Source organism: Dendrobium catenatum, unplaced genomic scaffold (assembly GCF_001605985.2).
Source record: "Dendrobium catenatum unplaced genomic scaffold, ASM160598v2 fragScaff_scaffold_822, whole genome shotgun sequence".
NCBI classification, from domain to species: Eukaryota; Viridiplantae; Streptophyta; class Magnoliopsida; order Asparagales; family Orchidaceae; genus Dendrobium; species Dendrobium catenatum.
The window spans coordinates 100,359-119,870 of NW_021319284.1; the positions used below are offsets into that span (position 1 = coordinate 100,359).

The window sequence follows — 19,512 nt, forward strand, 5'->3', positions numbered from 1 at the left end:
GTTTTATATATTTGTATCCCGTGCTATTGTTAAGATATATTGCTGTATTCAGGCAAACCTTAAACTGGAATTTGATAAACAAAAAAAGCTTCTACATGGTTCGAAGGTCTATTGCGTACTCCTAGCTTTGATATTCTAGGCAATGTATAACTTTTCTTCTTGGCGATAAGCTTAATGCATCTTGATTTGATTTTCAGAGCAAAAATCTTTTAATATCGAAGGAGAAGGAGGAACTGAACTCTAAGAAACAAGCACTGACAAAGGAGATTGAGGATCTGAAAATCATAAACCAATCAATAATGAAAGAGAAGGAGGAACTGAACTCTAGAAACCAAGTATTGACCAAGGAAAAGGAGGATTTCAGCAGTAAAACTCAAGCCACAGCAAAGGAGAAGGATGAGTTCATGTCCAAAATCCAAGCGTTAGCAAAGGAGAAAGAGGAGCTGAACTCCAAAAATCAAGCAATTCTGAAGCAAATTGAAGACTTTAAATCTGGTACTTTCTCCATGAATATAAATCAATGATACTGTTGTTTTCTGACATTATATGTTTTGACAGGAAGGAATGTTTTTGGTGAGAGTGAGCAAGCCAAACAATTACAAGAAAAGGACACCAGGATACAGGTTGGCTCTAGTATTTTAACGACTTCATTTGTTGTTATTGTGGACTGCCTATTTACTTCGAAGCTGTGTTTCATGGCATCAGAGTTTATGCCTATAATCTTTAGAATTGCATTTACTACTTAAATTTAAAGCATTAAATTTCATGTGTTTTTTTTTTTCCGGAAACCTCAAGCAACCTTTCGGATTCCCCTGAATGACATTGCTGCCTTTTCCTTCATTACTATTGCTAACAATGTCTTTTTTCTTTCTTGCTGCAATTCCTAAAAAAAACATTTTGAATGTTTATGGTTGTTGCTTTTTATTTTGTTAATCTTAATATTTTTTTACGTTTGTTGATTAATATATACTTATTTTGTTTGGAATATGCATGAAAAACTTCTAGTACTAGAAAAAATTTGAAACTTTTATCCCATTTAATTGACATTTGGGTACTCTTCTCTTTGCAAAGCATTCATTTGATTAAAGACTGATTATATTATGATAATTTTTAGTGGGTGTGGGCTCTTTTCAAATTATTTAATGTGAAGTTCCCTCTAAATTCAGTTGATGCTAGATTATCGTAATCATATTGTTGCGCTAAAGTTTTGTTCTATTATTTTGTAAATACTCATCAACTCAACTATTTTCTCGTATATATGTAAATGAATTCATCATGTTTATTCTATATTTTGTTTTGCACGTTATGGATTTTTTTTTTTTGTTGTATCTTTCTTAATAATTATTGACTAAAGAATGATTCTGTGGTTTTATGCCTCATTTTGATTGGCAGTGAAGAGCTTGACTTCTTACTAAAAAAATTTATGATATTGGATTGTGTGGTGCTTTGGTTACTTTTGAATTCTTATAACTGCCTGAAACCAGACCTTGGAGAAAACTTTGGAGCGGCTGAGGGATGACAATCGGAATGAGCGGCTAACAAGGAGGAAGAATGAGACAATGATGGTAGATATTACCAACAAAATTAACATGGTATTGGTTCATTTTTTTTATATGTTTTCTTATTGATTTCCTTTCAGTTGTGATTGGCTTGTTAAAATTATATGCTCTTGTTTATTTAACTTTGGTGTTCAGTCTCTCGGCCTTTGTGAAATACTTATATAATGACTTGCTCCATTTTTTAGACCCTTAGGGCCTCTTAGACCACCAATAGGGCTAATCTTTTTAGATTTGACCACAATACAAGTTTTGCAGTAAAAGCTATTTGTTGCCTTAATTATATTTGTATGCATCATGAGATAGAGAATCCATTGAAAATTTTTACTTTGTCTACTAATCAGATTGAGTAGATGCCTAAAATAGTCCCTTGACTATTAGTAAATACCCAATTTAATCTCAGACTTTCATAACGACTCAATATAGTATTCTGAATATTAGAGAATATCTCAATTTGATCACAATACCAAAAGTAATAATTAAAGATAACCCCACCAGTTTAATAAGAGGGCATTTTTGAAGTCATTCATTTAATGCTAGTCAAACAAAAAGCTTATTGGGGTTAAACCTCATCAAAAGTAGGCGTTTTAACTTTAAGTCTCCTAGAAGTATTATTAGAGTCATTGATATTGTGTTGGTGGTGCTCAGCTCTCTAATCTTACGTCTTTTTCTAGGGTCCCTCCTGTGGGGTTAACATCCTCATTTGTGTGTTATCTCGTAGATAGATTGGATGGTTGGCAGGGGCAAGGTTGGATTTTGATGGAGCTGTTGAACAAGATGATTTAATGTTGCTTATGTTTCAACCATTTGAAAATTTGGCTTGCCCATGAAATTCATAGGAAGCCCAATGGTATTTTCCAAATTATTGAACCTAGCACCATGTTCCTCTAGTATTTTAGCTAGTATTTTAGAACTTATTTCATTAATATATGGATGAGATTGCCTGAGAGTCATGATGACTTCTGCAATTAAATGCTATGCAAAGAAGATAATTTATTTTTTAATATTTTTATAGATTTAAAAAAATTTCAAAAGAGTCTAAGAAATAATAGAAAATTAGGTTGCCAAACTGCTTAATATGATTAATCCTATTTAATCTAAAAAGAACTAATTTAAGGTTTTAATGTAGAGCTGTACTCCAGTAAAGATTTTAATTGTGAAAATAATCAATTCAAGGTTCTTTTATTTGAGTGAAAATGATGTATAAATTCCTTCTTGTTATAACTCTGGTGATTGGCCCATGTGCCGTAAGAATTGGTGATAAATCAATTTTGCATCCCTTTGTTGATTTTTAATCCAAGCCTAGGGAGAGATTCCTTCTTTGTTTTAGTGTCATCAGTACATTCAATATTACTTTCTACTCAGCGGAAGGGATTGAATGTTATTATTGTCCTATTTAGCAGGATAAGAGAAAGAAATAAGACAAACAAATAATAACTTTTTGAACAGTGTAAAAAAATATACGTGAGACATCATTTGAAGACCTTGTGTTCATCTATCTTTGATACAACTAAGACCTAAAGCAACCCTCCTCTTCTATTGAGCTTTAATTTGATCGCAATTTGAAGACCTTTGCATTTATTGAATCCGTAAACTTCCTATAGTTTTAACTCCCTCATTTAATCTTTGATCTTGGTTCAAAGAGAGAAATACTCAGCATCGACAAGTATATTTTATCAAAACTTAGTGGTTGCTTTGTTATTGTTGGTAATGATACATATGGACATTATACGGTTTCAATATTTTTGACATACTTGTCATGTCCCAATGGAGGTAGGCGGGTGTTGTTGTTAGTGTTGAAACCATTAATGAGACTTTGTAAACAAAAAAAAAGATATTAAGCATTTGTAATGAAGGAGTTTAAATAAGGATTCATTGCATTAATTATTAAGATTTTCCCATAAAGATAAACAAATAAAATTTTGTTGCAGACTTCAGTCTATGATTAACAAAGTAGATAAGAGATATTTTATAAATAGATTAGCTCATCTATGATGCACGGCGACATGGACACTACACGACACGGACACGGCTTTTTTTGAAAATATAGGACACGGGTATGGCGCGGATACGACAATACATTTTTTTTATATAGTGTATATATATTAATGTAATATCATATTAAAAATGACAAACAATAATAAATGAATGACATGATAACTTGTCTAGCTTATAATATAAAATATTTAGTACAAAATATCTAGTACAACCATAAAAATATAAGCAAATAATCACTTACTACAACATCAAGCATTCCAGCTTAAACTACTAGGATTAGCTTTAGAGGTTTATTTTTGGCCTTCAATATCATCATCATTGAATATCACTGATTTCAACTCTGGTTCAACAAGAGAAAGATTTGTAATTGTGCAAAAAGAAAGGAGATGAAAATACCTTCACTGCCAAAGAGAACTGAAAATGAGAATATTCATTGAATGGGTATTAAATGCAGACATTGATTTGGTGTTGTGGATAGGAAATAAGAAATTTAGTTTAAATCTCGCTAAATATAAGAAATTATATTTTAAAAAATTATAAAATATTTAAGATACGCATGTCGGACATGCATGTCCAATTTATTTTTAATATTTTTTTAATCGGACACGTTTTCGGCGTGTCTGACACGTGTCAGAGTGTCGGACGAGTGTCGTGTCGGACACGGTGTCGGACACTGCACGCCTCTTTGAGAAGAAGTGTCGGTGCATCATAGTAGCTCATCAATCAAGCAATGACCACCCCATTTTCTCTTATTGCAAGTTATATCCTTCACAAAAATTTCTAATTACGAAATAGCATATGATTGTAAATATAAATTTATATAAGTATTTTGTTGAGTTAATTCATGCTTTAATTTAGTGATGGCTTGGCTTTAATATATTATTTGATGTGTTTAAATATGCCTCCAATTATGAAATATTAATTCTAGTCTTAAGTTTTGAAAAACTTAAGGTTTTGTGAGAGTTTATATTGACTATTTCCTACTCACTTGGTCCTGATAAAAGTATTTTAGGATAGGTGTTAGTAAGAGATAAGTCTATTTTGATTCTCTCTCTCTTTGTTACACTTTAGATTGGTTATAGAGGGTCAAAATGGGATGTGCCATAATATGTTTGGTTTGATTTGTGAAATAGCTTTGCGGTCAAATCTTTCGATCACTCGCAATTTTCGGAATTGTATGTAAAGAAAAAAGAATATAACTCTTTTGATATTTAATAGACATAATGATATGGAGTTATATTCTATTTTCTTTACATACAATTCCGAAAATTGCGAGTGATCGAAAGATTATACATTTTCATAAGTGGTTTAAAAGAAATTTGTAATCATATAGGGCTGAATATTGACACTCGCTTACTTAGTTGTGTCCTTTAGTTGTCACCAGCAACTTTTGCATATAGAAGTCTTTTTTGGGATTGATTATTTATAATTAATAATATCTACCTCCTGTTTTTTATTACTTCTGCTTAAGATGTGCTCATACTGAATGCTACAACAATTTGCCACTTTATTTTTATCAGCCAGCTCATGCTTCTCAGAATTTTAAACTGTTGAGTTTTTCTGAAATTTGATGCTAGAATAAACAAAAAGTCGAAGATGAACTACAGAAGCACAAGAGTGCCATTTCTATTGTATTAGAGGTATGTTCTCCCATATTCCCCATGCTTATGGTCATTTATTTGTGATTTGGTCATTGTGATCCTTTGAGGAGTGTGTACCTTTATTAAAATATATGCCAACTGATATATAAGGCATGAGAAATGATAATCTTCTTTGATAGAATTATATTTTTGATAAATGATAATAAATTCGATATCTTTTATTATACTATAAAAAATTAGGTTTTAGTAATGTTAATTGCTATTTGATTAGCACGTTAAAAAATCATGAATAATGCAACACTAATTCAAATTCTTTTTTTAGATCTTCGTCTGCCTCACTTCACATACATGATATGCCGTAACATTGTATTCAACTTAAGCATTATATCTAGCACTAGTAGTTTGCTTTTTCCTTCTCTACGGAATAAGATATCCTCCACAAAAAGTTAATATCCAAGCTTATAATTTCGATCTTAATCTATCATACTAGAAAGACATTGTTGATATCCATTTAGAGTTAGGTCCATATTTGATTAATGGAGAAAGAGAGTTGGCTAAAAAAAGATGAATTGAGCAATCAGGAAATATTGGGATAAACTTCAAAATAGTGCCACCAACTATTTCGTTATGATCAATCAAGTCTCAAAGTATCATATTGCTTCAATTTGGACTCTCAACTATACAAAATTGATCATAAAGGATCCCTTTGTGACTAAATTGGGATCAATTTTATGTCAAAATTATAAATTGAGGGTTCATTTTAGATCAATTTTGTTTAATCCAAGGATTAAATTAGAGCAATGTGATACTTTGGAACTAAATTGGCCGCACATGAAGAATCTAGGGACTATTTGAGATTTTTTTGGGAAAACATATCTCAAAATAGTTCTTAAATAGTTAATATCATGAAACTATGGCATCTTCTAGCCATCAATCAAGTTTTGTTGAGGTTAATAGTTCCATATGGATGAACTTGACTGTGAAGCCATTGCACAGGAATATTTTGGGGACTCTTTGGGATTTTTCTAGGAGAACATGTCTCCAAATTGTTCTTAAATAGTCAGTACCATGGATCTATGGCATCATTTAGCCATTGATCATGTTTTGTAGAGGTTAATAGTTCCTTCTGAATGAACTTAACTGTGAAGCCATTGACATGAAGTATTGTCTACAACAAGGGGTAATTACGTTTCTTGTTTTATGATGAGGGAGATTCCTCATTTAAGCATCCATTTTATTCTTCCAGTTAATATTGAGTAATGCTTCCTGATAAGTCTTAGAGAATAGAGACAGCTAAAAAAGACGATAAAAAAATGACAAAGAAGGGGATAAATGATCCAAGTCGTAAAATATTGTATTGGGTAATTGGTACATTGTCATATTCTTTTTTCGGAAAGTAATTATGAAATAGTGATTTGAGGTTACAAATATAGATGAATGGTCAACTATAGTAGACGGGATTGATAGAGGTGCAAGAGGAGGCAAACAAAGTCAATGATTATAAACCGACAGTTGAGGCATAAGCATTGAAACAAGAAGTGAACCGTAGAAGAATTAAAGAAATTTTTTGTAGTTGCAGAGGATGGTAGGAATATGTGTGAGCAAATGCAGGAAGGAGAGATGGATCATAACAATGATAACCTTTATGGGAAAGTGAATAACCTAAGAATATACATTTAATTGCATGAGGAAATAGTTTTACGTCTAAGATGAAAAGACTGAATAAAACAAGCACAATCGAAAGCATGAAATATTGTGAGAAAAAATAATTTGTGGATTAAGAAAGGGAAATGGATAAGTAGCCCTACTCAAAGTATGAAATAATTGATTTGGAAATAGGTTGTGAGAATGGCATTTTGCCGAAATAATCTTGTATACTTATGTGAAACGTTTAAGGTACAAGTAACATTGGGGAGTGTTGGTGCTTTTAACTATACCATTTTGTTGGGAAGTATAAGGGCAAGGAGATTGATTTGTAATATTATTTTTAGCACACAAGTGAATAGTAGATTATCTATATTATAGTATATTATCTGAGCAAAAAAATTAAGAGAAGTAAAAATTAAACTTTTCTTCTTGATAAAGTAATTTGAAAACAAAAAAGACTTCAGACCTACATTTTAACAAGTATACTCAAGTAAAAATCTTATAGTCTTCATTACAATAAATGAACTACTTTAGACATGGATGGGTTGCATTGGGATTTGAACCCCAAATAATAGAGTGGACTGAGGTAAAAGGAGTATTATTATAAGATGTTGACCTATGATGCACAAGCACGAACATGACGACACAGACACGACAAAGACACGGGATATATAAATTATTGAAAATATAGGACACGGTATTATAACTTTTATATTTTAAAAAGTGTATAAAAATTAAATAAGTGAAATATTAAGAATAATTAAAAAATAATAAGTAATTTGATTAGGATTTGTGTATAAAAGAATTAAGATTAGGATAGTCTGATGGGCATCAAAGAGTTGGAGAAGGTTAATATTAAGTTGTGTTGTACTGATACACCTATTTATAAAGGCGTGTGTTGCAGCGATGCACTGATACACCTATTTAATATTAAGGCAATTTTAAACCTTGAAATTGTGTAAATATGCCTCGAGGTGTTTTCCGTCTGTGAGGCGAGGCGTAAGCCTCGAGGCGGTGTGAGGCATAAGCCTAATGGACGTAGAATTGCATAAATAAGAATTTAAGGATTTTAGCAGGTAAATAATAGTAAGATTCTATCATACAATAAAAATATTTAAATGACAAGTAAAATTAGTGGAAAGTAAGAAAATATATGCAATAAAATCATGTTCCAAAGTACGAAACCACAAAATATTAGTCTATCAAAACTCCAAAAGTACAAATAAGAAAGACATAAAATTCAATCATGCCCAATCATTAAATGGGTCTTTAAGAGAATCTTCTTCTCCAATTATATCTATAAGTGTCATATCTTCATCATCTTCAATGTGACTCACTTTTCTCTTTCATATTCAATAAGAATGATCATTATCATATTAATTGCCCACTTGATATAAATATAATGTAATAGCATATAAGAAGTTATGGAATACCTTTAGTTAGTTGTTATGCTGCAGAACTATTGGATGTGTGTGGTGTGGTACTAGTCGATGTGTCCACTTGATCTGCTTCGTCCCTCAAGACATCCACACTTAGATCCTCTAGCTGTAGGTTTGATAATGGCAAATATGTCTCATCATTTATGAACTACTCATTATCAGATGTCACATCATCACACACCAATTGGTCCTCATCATCCTTCAACCCCTTGTTCCTCATCCTCCTATCTCTCAACCTCTTGTTGTGCATAATATACACAAGAGAGTTCATTCTGAGTGTTGAAAGTCGATTTCTTCTCTTTGTTTGCACTTGACTATATGTACTCCAGTTTCGCTCATACTCAGAAGAAGAACAAGCGAGACCCAAAACTCCAATAGCAAAACTCTATAACTGATGTAGACACACAAGAAAGAAACTGACGTAATGGATAGATCTTAAAACAAACTTTATTAAAATAAAAGCAGACAACTAAAACTTGACAAACACAGCAAGAAATACTATGAGATTTTAAGAAATAAAGAAAATTAAAAAGGTGCTATCCTCAGACAACCGTCAGAGCGGGTTTCTCACATGCATCAAATTGTAGGTTAAATAAGAAAAGTGTATAGAACTAGCAAACCGAAGGTCCACCACTGCAAGATTATCCAATCTCTTCAACAGATGCTCCAAATCAACCCAGATACGACACCCTAAAGTTGCTTTACTTTTGAGAAGAATGGTACATATGGAGTGGAACTTGCGGAGAGACGAAAGAGGTTAGAAGCCCGAGAAGAAGGGTGGAAAGAGCCCGCAGGATTTCCGGAGAGGATGAGAAAGAAGGGTGGAAAGAGCCCGCAGGATTTCCAAGCAACCCGCAGGTTAATAGCAATTTTGCTCACAAATATCAACTGATTTCCTTCTCAATATCATCTCATATTTATAGGTAAAGTAGGGGAATGCCAAAAGCCACTTTAATAAATCTTCACAGGATTCTAAGCAATATAAGCATTGAAATCTTCCTCAAGTGTTTCGGAAATCATCCCAAACTAGAAATCGAAGAAGCATTTAGGGGAACCAAGCCTCACGCATGGAACCAAGGAGTCATGGTCACGGGAAGAGCCCAAGCACGGAAAAAACAGCAGCTGGCCAGAATTTTAAGAGGCATAGCACGAAAAAACAGCAACCCCCACTTTAGTTTAATGCATAGAATTCAGCCACCATTAAAGAAGAGGTCACAGGTTCCCAAGAGACAAGAAAAAAGGGGAAGGAGAAGAGACAAGTCCACCCATCATTAAATCCTTCATAATGAGCCACCTTTTTGGACATTAATGAGCTACTAAACTTCAGCTCAAGCAACTAAGAGAATGAGCTCCGACCAAACCTCCTCCAACCAACCCGTGAACCAACAGTAGCAAATGGACCAATTAAGCCAGCAAATCAAAGGTCTACCAAGCTCAATGCACAACCTACCATGATCATTGGATGCTTTCTCATCATTGGATAGCTAAAAAAAGAAAAGAAACAAAATAGAAAACAAAATATATTATTGTGCAAATAAAATAAAAAGTACAGAAATTCTTGATAGCATCAATAACTCAGGGGTGGAATCACCTAATTGGATTCACCATTCAACTATTTTCAAGAAGAAAAATGATAATCATAATATATTAAAGTGTTATGCATTTACAAAAATAAGTATACCTGGAGACCATTTGACAATATAGTTGATTTTGCTACTTGCAGACCAAAAAATCCCTTCTTTTTCCGAAATAAAACAAGTTGTAAATCTGCAAGCTCCCTGACGATCTGATCCAGTATTAGTCGTTACATGCAATGATACAAGCCATGCTTCACCTCAGGGTTTGAGAATTTCCTCTCTGAATATTGAAATTGAGGATTGAGATAATACGCCGCTGCATGTAGATAACGATGTAATTGGACCTCCCACCGAGCATCAATGATATCCCAAATATCTCTATAACTTGCCTCCTCTCTTCCTAAGTTATGTGCAATCAACTCCTTCGTCTCATCCATAGCATTATAAATAAAACCCATGTCTGATTTCTTCTTGGCATCCACTAAACGTAGAACTTGTACCAAGGATCTCGTGCTTAATATGACATAAGTCACAATAGACCAAAATTTATTATTTAGAATTAGCCTTCGTATTTCCTTCCCCTCGTTTTTCTTCCCCCACGTAGAATTAAGCCATTGTGTTGATGTAAATATTGCTTCAAGAGGTTGTCTCATATCCAGCAAGCTCTGCAGTGTTAAATAAGATGTGGCAAACCTGTAGAATAAACTTACATAAGGAATTGAAAATGATTTGTAGTGCATAAATGTAATAACAAACCTAGTGGTTGTAGGGCGAATGATTTCCTTCTTTGAAAACTTTCTCATTAAGGCTAAAGACCCATGAATGGTTATAGATGAACTTTGTGATCTTCTTCGCCCTAGAAAGAGCGCTCTTGTGTTGAGGTAAATTACCAAGTTCCTCCAATATGAGATCGATACAGTGTGCTGCGCAGAGGGTCCAATACAGGTGTTTCCTCTTCTCCATCAACATCTGACCAGCTGCTTTGTATGCACTGGCATTGTCTGTCACCACCTGAACAACCAATTGCTCCCCAATCTCCTCAACAACCCCAACTAGTAAACTAAAAATGAATTCAGCATTTTTAACCTCATCTGAAGCTTCAACAGATCGTAAAAACACCGTGTCGTAGGGATTGTTGACAAGTATAATAATCAAGCTCCTGCTCTTCATGTCAGACCATCCATCTGATATAATGATAACACCAGTCTCAATTCATGTCCGTTTAATCTCATCAATGCTCTGCTCTGTGTTCTACAGCTCATCCTTCAAAGTCCATGTTCGCAACTCATATATGGAAGGTGCCTTCAACCCTCTCCCATACAACCCTACAGACCGCAGCATATTGAAGTAGACCGGCGTGAGGTGGCGCCGGCGGGAGAGGCGGCAGAAAGAAAACCCAAGCGGAGCCGAGCGGAAGCTTTGCGAACGGAAGAGGGCTTGCGGGAGATTTTCGTTCGGTTCAATTAGAGCCGAATGGAAGAATAGAATAAATAAGTAATTTTAAGTAGGTGGGACCCGGTTTTAAGAGGCGTGCGCCTCACATATAATTGCGCAATAGCGTCTTAGAGGCGCGTCTCTTAGCCCGTGAGGCGTAAGCCTCACATGAACCCAAAATTGTTTAGGCAATGAGGCTCTTGGGGGCTAAATTGCGCAAGGCGCGCCTCTAATTGTGCAATTTTAAACTATGCTCTTGACAAGGCACAATGTAGAAAAAAAAATTCATGTAGCTGACCCCACGTAGTGGTATAAATGCTTGATGTTGTTGTTCTTGTATGCTTTTTTTTATTTTGTTTCATTTATTATATTGTTATTTTAAACAGTAATGGACCTTGGGGCATGAGGACTATATTTTAACAATTAGTTGCATCCACTCTCCTAAAATCATGTATATACTTTAGTAGCTGTTTATCATGAAGATATTATTTTAAAATGGAAGTTCTTAACTTTTTTTTTTCTTTTAATTGTGATTTTGTACTTACTGTAACACTGCAGAAGTTCTTGGTAAATGATTAAGAACTGGACATATGCACACTTTAGACTTCAGAATTCAGGGTTAAGTAGACCCAACTTAAACGATTGCTCTAATATACATATTTAATTTAGGTCATTCTAATGTTCACAGAATAATCTCCGAATTTTCAAAGATTTTGCTGGCTTAATGGTTTCAATCAACATCTACTGTTTTGTGAGACTTTTAGGAGGGTAATATGCTCATCCGATTCTGAATGTTTGCACTAGGATAAAATTGTGTTATGATATGGTTACTTTATTGCACAACCTTCATTGAGAGACATTTCAAAAACACATGCAAGTTTATAGTTCTGTAAAATGTTGGCCCTTTTTTTTTGTGGTATCCTCTCATTATTTCAGTAATTTTTTTGAATTTCTTAGTGTATTAAGTTATAGAAGGATCTATAGGCTAATATTGGAGCAAGTTAATTATATATTATTTACTTTTGCAACAATTAATTCACATAACCTTTTTCCTAATTATTTACAGAAAACTGGAATGTTAGCTTCCCAGCTTCCTTCAGGGAGTTCCTTGGATGAACTAACTGTAGCATACTTTCAGTCTGTTAGTTCTTTTGAAGCAGCAAAAAATTCATTCCTTAATGATGTTGAGGGACCCCAATGCTCCCCTGCAATTGCATCAACTTCAGATAATTCTGCTGCTCCTACAGGTTAATAATGCTCTTTCTTTTAATAGCACAATGAAAGATTCGTAAGCCTTCATAACCCATCAGTCTGTACCGTGGCGTTTGGCAGGTCAGAAGGCTCAAACTCAGCAAACTAAACTGCCAAGACCCAAGTCCAAATTTACTGAAGAAAGAGAAAAAGAATCAACTGTAGGCAAAACAAATGTTGAAGCGCGCAAGCTAGGCAGAAGGTTTGTGCGTCCTAGTCTTGAAAAGCCCGAAGAACTGACAACTGATACTGAAGTCACTGTAATGGAAACTTCTAGCGCTTCCGAGGGGAAACATAATTCATCTATTGAAAATGAAGTAATTGGGGACATTTCTATTGCCCAACCAACAATTGTTCGGAAACGTCATGCCCCTTCTGAGCCAGAGATACTGGAAGGATCTACGGTACAAGATGAAATTAATATTGCTGCTCCACCTCCCTATAAGAGGACAAAAGAATCAGAGATATCTGAGATCTCTGAAGCTTACGATATTCCCCAGTCATCTGAAAATCCCGACACAACACCACTGGAAAGAATGCCACCATCTGAAGTTCCTGAATTTCAAATATCACAAACTAAGGAAGAGTTGGAACTTGATAATTTGCCTTCATCCTCAAATGAGGGTAATCTCAACATGGGAAAGGAAGATGAGGATAACGTCCCTGTGAATGAAGAAGCAGAAGAGCAGCAAAAGGAATACTTTGATGTTGCAAATCCAGAAGAGCTTCAATTTGAAGGTGATATAATAATTGAGGAGTTGTCAGACGCCCTTGATCAAGCCCCAAAGAACGAAGACATAAAGGACATTTTGTATTCTGCAACTGAAGGTGAAGGGGGGGACAAGGAGGAAGGTGAGTTAATGGCGGATGAACCTGAGCAACAGCCAGATGACCTTTTATCTGATGAAGGCCAGCATGGTTTCAGTATTGGGGAAGGAGCTGGCAGCGGTGATGAAGCCGACGATGCTGTCGAGATTGCGTCTCCAAACAATGAGCAAGGTGCTCATGATTCTGTTGATACAAGCCTGGTAACTGATGCTGAAGATGTTGCTGAAGATCCTGAGAAGCGTAATAGTAGTAGCATCATTGATCAAGCCACACTTGGTTCCGAACAAAGCGCGGAAATATCAACAGGAGTACGTGATGAGACCCCAACCACTTTTCAACCATTGGCCCTGAACGCTTCTGCTGAGACAGGAGAATCTCAGCAGGCAAGAAGTTCGAGAACCATATCAATTTCTGAGGCCGCAAAGAAGAATGCTCAAATTAGACAAGCAAGATTGGCAGTGCCGCAACAACAGCAACCGCAACAGCAGCAACAGCAAAAACCACCATCCAGAGGACGATCTACCTACAGGGTACTAGTTTCTATCTTGATTTCGAGCTACAAGTTAGTCCCTGGTATTACAGTCTGTTGTTTTTAATTTGATTGAAGAATTTTTATCTGCTGCAGAGAGACAGAGGCCGCGGACGTGGAGGACGTTGATAGTCTTTTGCAGGGCTTTCGTAGAAAGGAAAATCGTGTGCTCTCAAAAATGACGAAGTAATAACTTACCCAGTATTGCCATAAGTGTACTCTCTAAATATATTTAGCTTTCACATTATTATGCTAGATTGTTTTAAGATTACAAGTAATTTTAACGTTTAAAGCATTATACTATTCCGTGAATGCAGTCGATGGATACTTGCTTCTCTGTTTTGTTTTGTTAACTTTGTTCACAGGCAAAAATTTAGCTGTCAACAAGCTTCTCATTCCTAGGAGAGATTATTACGTGTTAAGTCCGGACGGTTCTAGTCCGGACGGCATAACCGTCCGGATTCAGTGAGTGTGATGCAGTAAAAGCGCCGGTCCGGACTTTCTACCGTCCGGATTCAATGAGTGTGATGCAGTAAAAGCGCCGGTCCAGGCTCCTCACGTAATAATCTCTCCATTCCAAGAGGTTCTGCTAAAATTATTGTAAACTGTTTCAAGTGTCCATATGAATATCATGCATCACTTTGTCTAGAATTTTTGTTTTATGAAAATGCGTTTACTTACATAGATGTTTGAGTGTCGGCGAAATTCATTTCCTAAATAAAAAATTAGTTTGGAGGCAGGATTGGGTCTGCCACTCGATCCAACTCATTTGATTAAAGTTATTAAGAAGATGTATTTGCATCTGCACATCTCAGGCCAAGTATATTAATGACTTCAAAAGAGTCTTATATAGATAAGAAATCTGTTAGTGGACACAACACAACTTAGTTTGTTTGTTGGGAGTTATGGCTACTAATTAAGAGATCTTGTATTTGAGTTTTGTGTATGTTATGTGTGTGAGTTTGATTTAATTGCCTTAGGCTAACTTCAATACAGTATATCTTCATGAACACTGATCCAAGAATTCTCAATCACTTGAAAATTTTAAGAGAAAAGTGTATAGTTTTAATGTATATTTATTCATAATTTTTGAAGCGGTTTAGTTCTTTTTGGGATTTTATAAGTGACTTGGCCCAATAATTCCTAGTCTTGCTGATTTTGCTTGCGAGGGATTGACAAAGGAATGGTAGTAGGATATATTAAGATGTGTTATTGTATTTTTCAAAATTTTTAGAAGGGTATAAGATCACTAATTCTAAATTGAAACCACATAAGGTCATAGAGATGGGTATTAGTAGGGATTATCATGAAACAATTTTAGAGAATTAAGGAGATAACAAAACTAATCAACCTACCAAAGATGATTGGATGAGAGAGATCACCGAACCTCTCGAGATCCTTTGGTTGACCATCTAACCAAGCCATCGCTTGGAATTCACTCTAAATTCATAACCAAATGTTCTAATCACTTATTTCCATAGCAAATAAGGTTTAAATTAACTTAGAACAAGAGAAATTGAAATTTGAAGACGTTAAAGGGATGGGGGGGTTACTTATCTCTCAATCTCACAAGAAACTTATGATTTCTTGAATGGTCTACTTCAGTTGTGATGATGTGATCCACAACATAAAACTACTCCCTCCCTTCTTGGCCATCCAATCTACTCAAGGCTAGCTACTTGCTTGGTCGACTACTTCACTCCATGAATTAATAACTTAATGAAACTAATTAGGTGCCTTTAACTACTCATTTACCACATAAAATCCACAACACAAACACAATTACAATCAAAATTTCATATAAAGCTTTCATACACATAATATCTTCATAATAATGAAGTAGAATAAAAAAGAAAATAATTTAGCTTAGAATTTTCAACTTTCTCCCGTTGATGGGTCTATTATACTCGTAGCAACTTTCCTAGATTAAGCTCTGTTGGTTGGATGATTTTTTGAAATTTTGTGGTTTTGTTGCTCCTATTGCTATAGATCTTAAAGAACTCTTTTATTAAGTGTTCAAGTTTAGGTAGTCAATTGCAAGCTATTGTGCAAGTTTCTCCAAATCATCTCTAATAAGCCATGTGTCCTCAATGGATTGCTTATCTTTCCATCTCATAAGAAATATTTTTTCTCTTGTATTGTCTACTTCACTTGTGATGATGTGATCTACAATACAAAACTACATTCTCCTCCCTGCCTGGCCATCCAATCCACTTAAGCCTAGTTACTTGCTTGGCCGACCACTTTACTGCTTGACTTAACAACTTAATGAAACAAATTAAGTGCCTTTAACTAGTCCTTTATCACATATAATCCATAACACAAACACCCAAGGCACACACATTGACACTCGCATTTTTATATGAAGTTTTCATACACATAATATATTCATAATAACTAAGTAGAATAAAAATTAAAATTACTTAGCTTAGGGTCTTCAACTTGCTCCTAGTAATGGATCCATTATACTCAACCGCAATTTTCTGGATTAAGCCTTGGTGGTTGAACCATTTTTTGCAACACCAATTTTCTTAGACCTTAAAGATCTCTTCTCTAAAGTGTTGAAGTCTAGGTAATCAGTTGCAAACCATAGTGCAAGTGTCTTCAAATCATCTCTTATAAACCATGTGTCTTGATTGGGTTGCTTATCTGTCCATCTCACAATAAACCTTTGATATCTTGTATGGTCTACTTCACTTTTGATGATGTGATCCACCTCAAAGAATGAATGCGCTGGTTTGGCACTTGTAAACAGTGATTTTGTGTTTCTACAAAGGAATCATCCTATGCATTTAGAGATTGGCTAGCTCTTTTATATGATATAAGATCTTATCACAAATTGGATTGATAAATATGGCATTTTTTCATTCAATAGCATATGCAATCATGCTAGTTTTCCTAATAAGCTCAAATGGCACACATTCCTCAACTTGTAATTTTTGAAATAGACTAGAAGTATACCTCGTAGGATGGATTATTATTAACATATGATCCCTTACATTAAATTATTAAATTATTTTATTTTTTTCTTAATTTTAATGTATTTTGAAATAATGATTACCAATTTTTATTTTACATTTTCATAAAGGCTTTGAAAAATCTTGTGCAAATGTAAATGTAGAATTAGAAAATTCTTGTGAGAGATGCTAGCAAGATCAATCGGCTTTCTAGAGTTGTAACCATAGACTTTTTCAAAGGGTATTTTGTTGGTGGACATAAAAATTGTATTGTTATAATCAAACTCAATTGTAGGTAAGTGAATATCCCAATTGCCTAAACTTTTACTTGCTAGACTTTGAAGAAGGTTTCCTAAAGATATATTGATGACCTCAATTGGCCATCAGCTTGTGGGTGAAAGGGTGAAAGGCTAAAGAAAAATTAACTTTAGTACCCATTAACTTCCATAGTATTTTTTAAAAAATAGGATACAAACTTAACATCTCTATCACAAACAATTATGGAAGGAATTTCATGTATTCTAACAATTTCTTAAAGAATAACTTTGTTATATGAGATGCATCATTGGATTTAAAGCTAAGGTAAGAAATAAGTCATTATGGAGAACCTATCTCCACCACAAAAATAACATCTTGAGCCCTAGGAGGCCTAGAAAGACCTAATATAAAATCTAGGGAAATCTTCCCAAGGTATAAAAGAAACTCGTGAAGCATAACATTGTCCCAATATTTTGTTTTGTGCTTTTGTCTTTCATACATGTAAAGCATTGGGTCACTATTCTTTCTACATCTCTTTTTTATTAATGTAGCTCTAAGATAAAAAAATATATATCCTCATTGAAGTCCTAGGGATTCATTCTCTCTAAAGATAACCATCAATAAAGGAATAGTCGCCACTTAAACTAATTAATGATGAATCTTTCTTGGCATGCTCATGACATATCAAATGGAAATCATGTTAGACATAATATTCTTCTTTAGGTCTTTCATATCCGATCATTTGAAATTTCATAGATGAAACTACCAAATTCATCCTAAAAAGTGCATATTCAAGTTTACTTTCTACCCCAGACTTATGTTTTAGAATAAAAGTGATCTTGATGGTATTCTACCCATTTTTCATGCTTGTGCAACTTACCTTTCATTGGGAATTTATAAATTTTAGGGCATGATGATTAGTATTGAGGATAAACTCTCTTTGCAATGGATAATATCTTAAGGCCTTAGAATCTAAACAATGGCATAAAATTCTCTATTATAAGTAGAATATATTTTCATGTCATCATTTAATTCTTCATTATAAAAGGCTACTAGGTGATTCTCTTGACTGGGAACTCTTATAACAACAATAGAGGCATCACATGTGATCTCATATATCTTGTTGAAGTTTGGAAGCTCAAGAATAGGAGGCAAGAACATATTGAATTTAATTTATTTCATAGCTTGTTGTGCATAAGTAGTTCAGTTAAACTTGTCTTTTTGAAGGATGGTAGTTATTAGAGTTACTATTGTACTAATATTTTGAATAAAGCTTCTTTAGAAAGCTGCTACAACAACATCAAGCATTTATCCCACTACATGGAGCTGACTACATGAATCCTTTTTTCTCCATTATATCTTGTTAAGAGTCAAATTCTCATTTAAATTTAATTAAAAAAAGTGATTTCTAATATTTTTAAGCAAAGTCTTTTTAGGTATACCTCTACCTTTCTTAAAAGATTTCAAATCTAATACATCTACTCTCCGAATTGGGTCATCGAAAGGCCAATATTTTATGTGACAAAAACACCTAAGATGACTCTCTCCAATCTTATCTTCCACTAGAGCTACTCCAACCTTTTCACATGCATACTCATTTTGCATTTTGTCTCAAAGAGTGAAGCCACTCATCCACCTAAGGATTTCATATTTACAACACTTTATGCTTCTTTTTTAACGGCCAACATTCTATGCCATAAAGCATTGCAGGTCTAACCGCCATCTTATAGAATTTTTCTTAAGTTTGAGATGTACTTTTCTATTCCACAATAGGCTTGATTCATTCCTCCACTTCAACCGTCCAACTTGAATTCTTCTAATAATATCCTTATCCATTTCACCATCACTTTGAATAAGAGACCTAATATATCTAAAACATGTATTCTTATTAATGACTTGATCACCCAAAAGTCACAATCTTCCCACTAGATCAGTTACTACTAAAATTATATTCAATGTATTTGATTTTAGATCTACTCAAATGAAAACCTTTAGACTAAGGATGACCTTATACTAGTGCCCGAAAATTATGAAAAAAAAACTTAGTTAATATAAAACATAATAATATCTATACTATGATGAAGACAGTTTATGATTTGAACTTATAATGACTCCTGAAATAATTTTTAACTCTTGCAGGTAAAAATATCTTTTTAAAAATTTTAAGATATAACAATTTAACCACCTTAAAAAAAATATGATGCTCGATACTTTCAGACTAAAATAAGTCAGAATAAATACGGATATTGCTATCTCATCTCATTTTCCTTCTCCCAAGTAGTCTCTATAGCAGTCATGTTCTCCCACTGCGCCTTGATTATCATAATTTGTTTACTCCTTAATTTTCTAACATTGTTTGCCAAAATTTTATGTAGCTCTTCCATATAGTCCAGGTTCAGATGAACCTCAACATCATCAGTAGATAATCTCTTTCCAT

At 34.2% G+C, this 19,512-nt stretch overlaps 1 protein-coding gene across 1 annotated transcript in view; it reads left to right on the plus strand.

Annotated features, from left to right (window-relative positions):
* Nucleotides 1-14,197, plus strand: part of LOC110100106 (nuclear-pore anchor) — a 105,405-nt gene extending 91,208 nt beyond the window's left edge. Inside the window, exons 36-43 of the mRNA XM_020827508.2 lie at nucleotides 53-106; nucleotides 198-495; nucleotides 559-623; nucleotides 1,485-1,592; nucleotides 5,132-5,194; nucleotides 12,319-12,499; nucleotides 12,585-13,861; nucleotides 13,957-14,197. Of these exons, the coding sequence (XP_020683167.1) occupies nucleotides 53-106; nucleotides 198-495; nucleotides 559-623; nucleotides 1,485-1,592; nucleotides 5,132-5,194; nucleotides 12,319-12,499; nucleotides 12,585-13,861; nucleotides 13,957-13,989 (2,079 nt within the window). The 3' untranslated portion in view covers nucleotides 13,990-14,197. The remainder of the gene's footprint in view (nucleotides 1-52; nucleotides 107-197; nucleotides 496-558; nucleotides 624-1,484; nucleotides 1,593-5,131; nucleotides 5,195-12,318; nucleotides 12,500-12,584; nucleotides 13,862-13,956) is intronic.
* The last annotated feature ends 5,315 nt before the right edge of the window (nucleotides 14,198-19,512 follow it).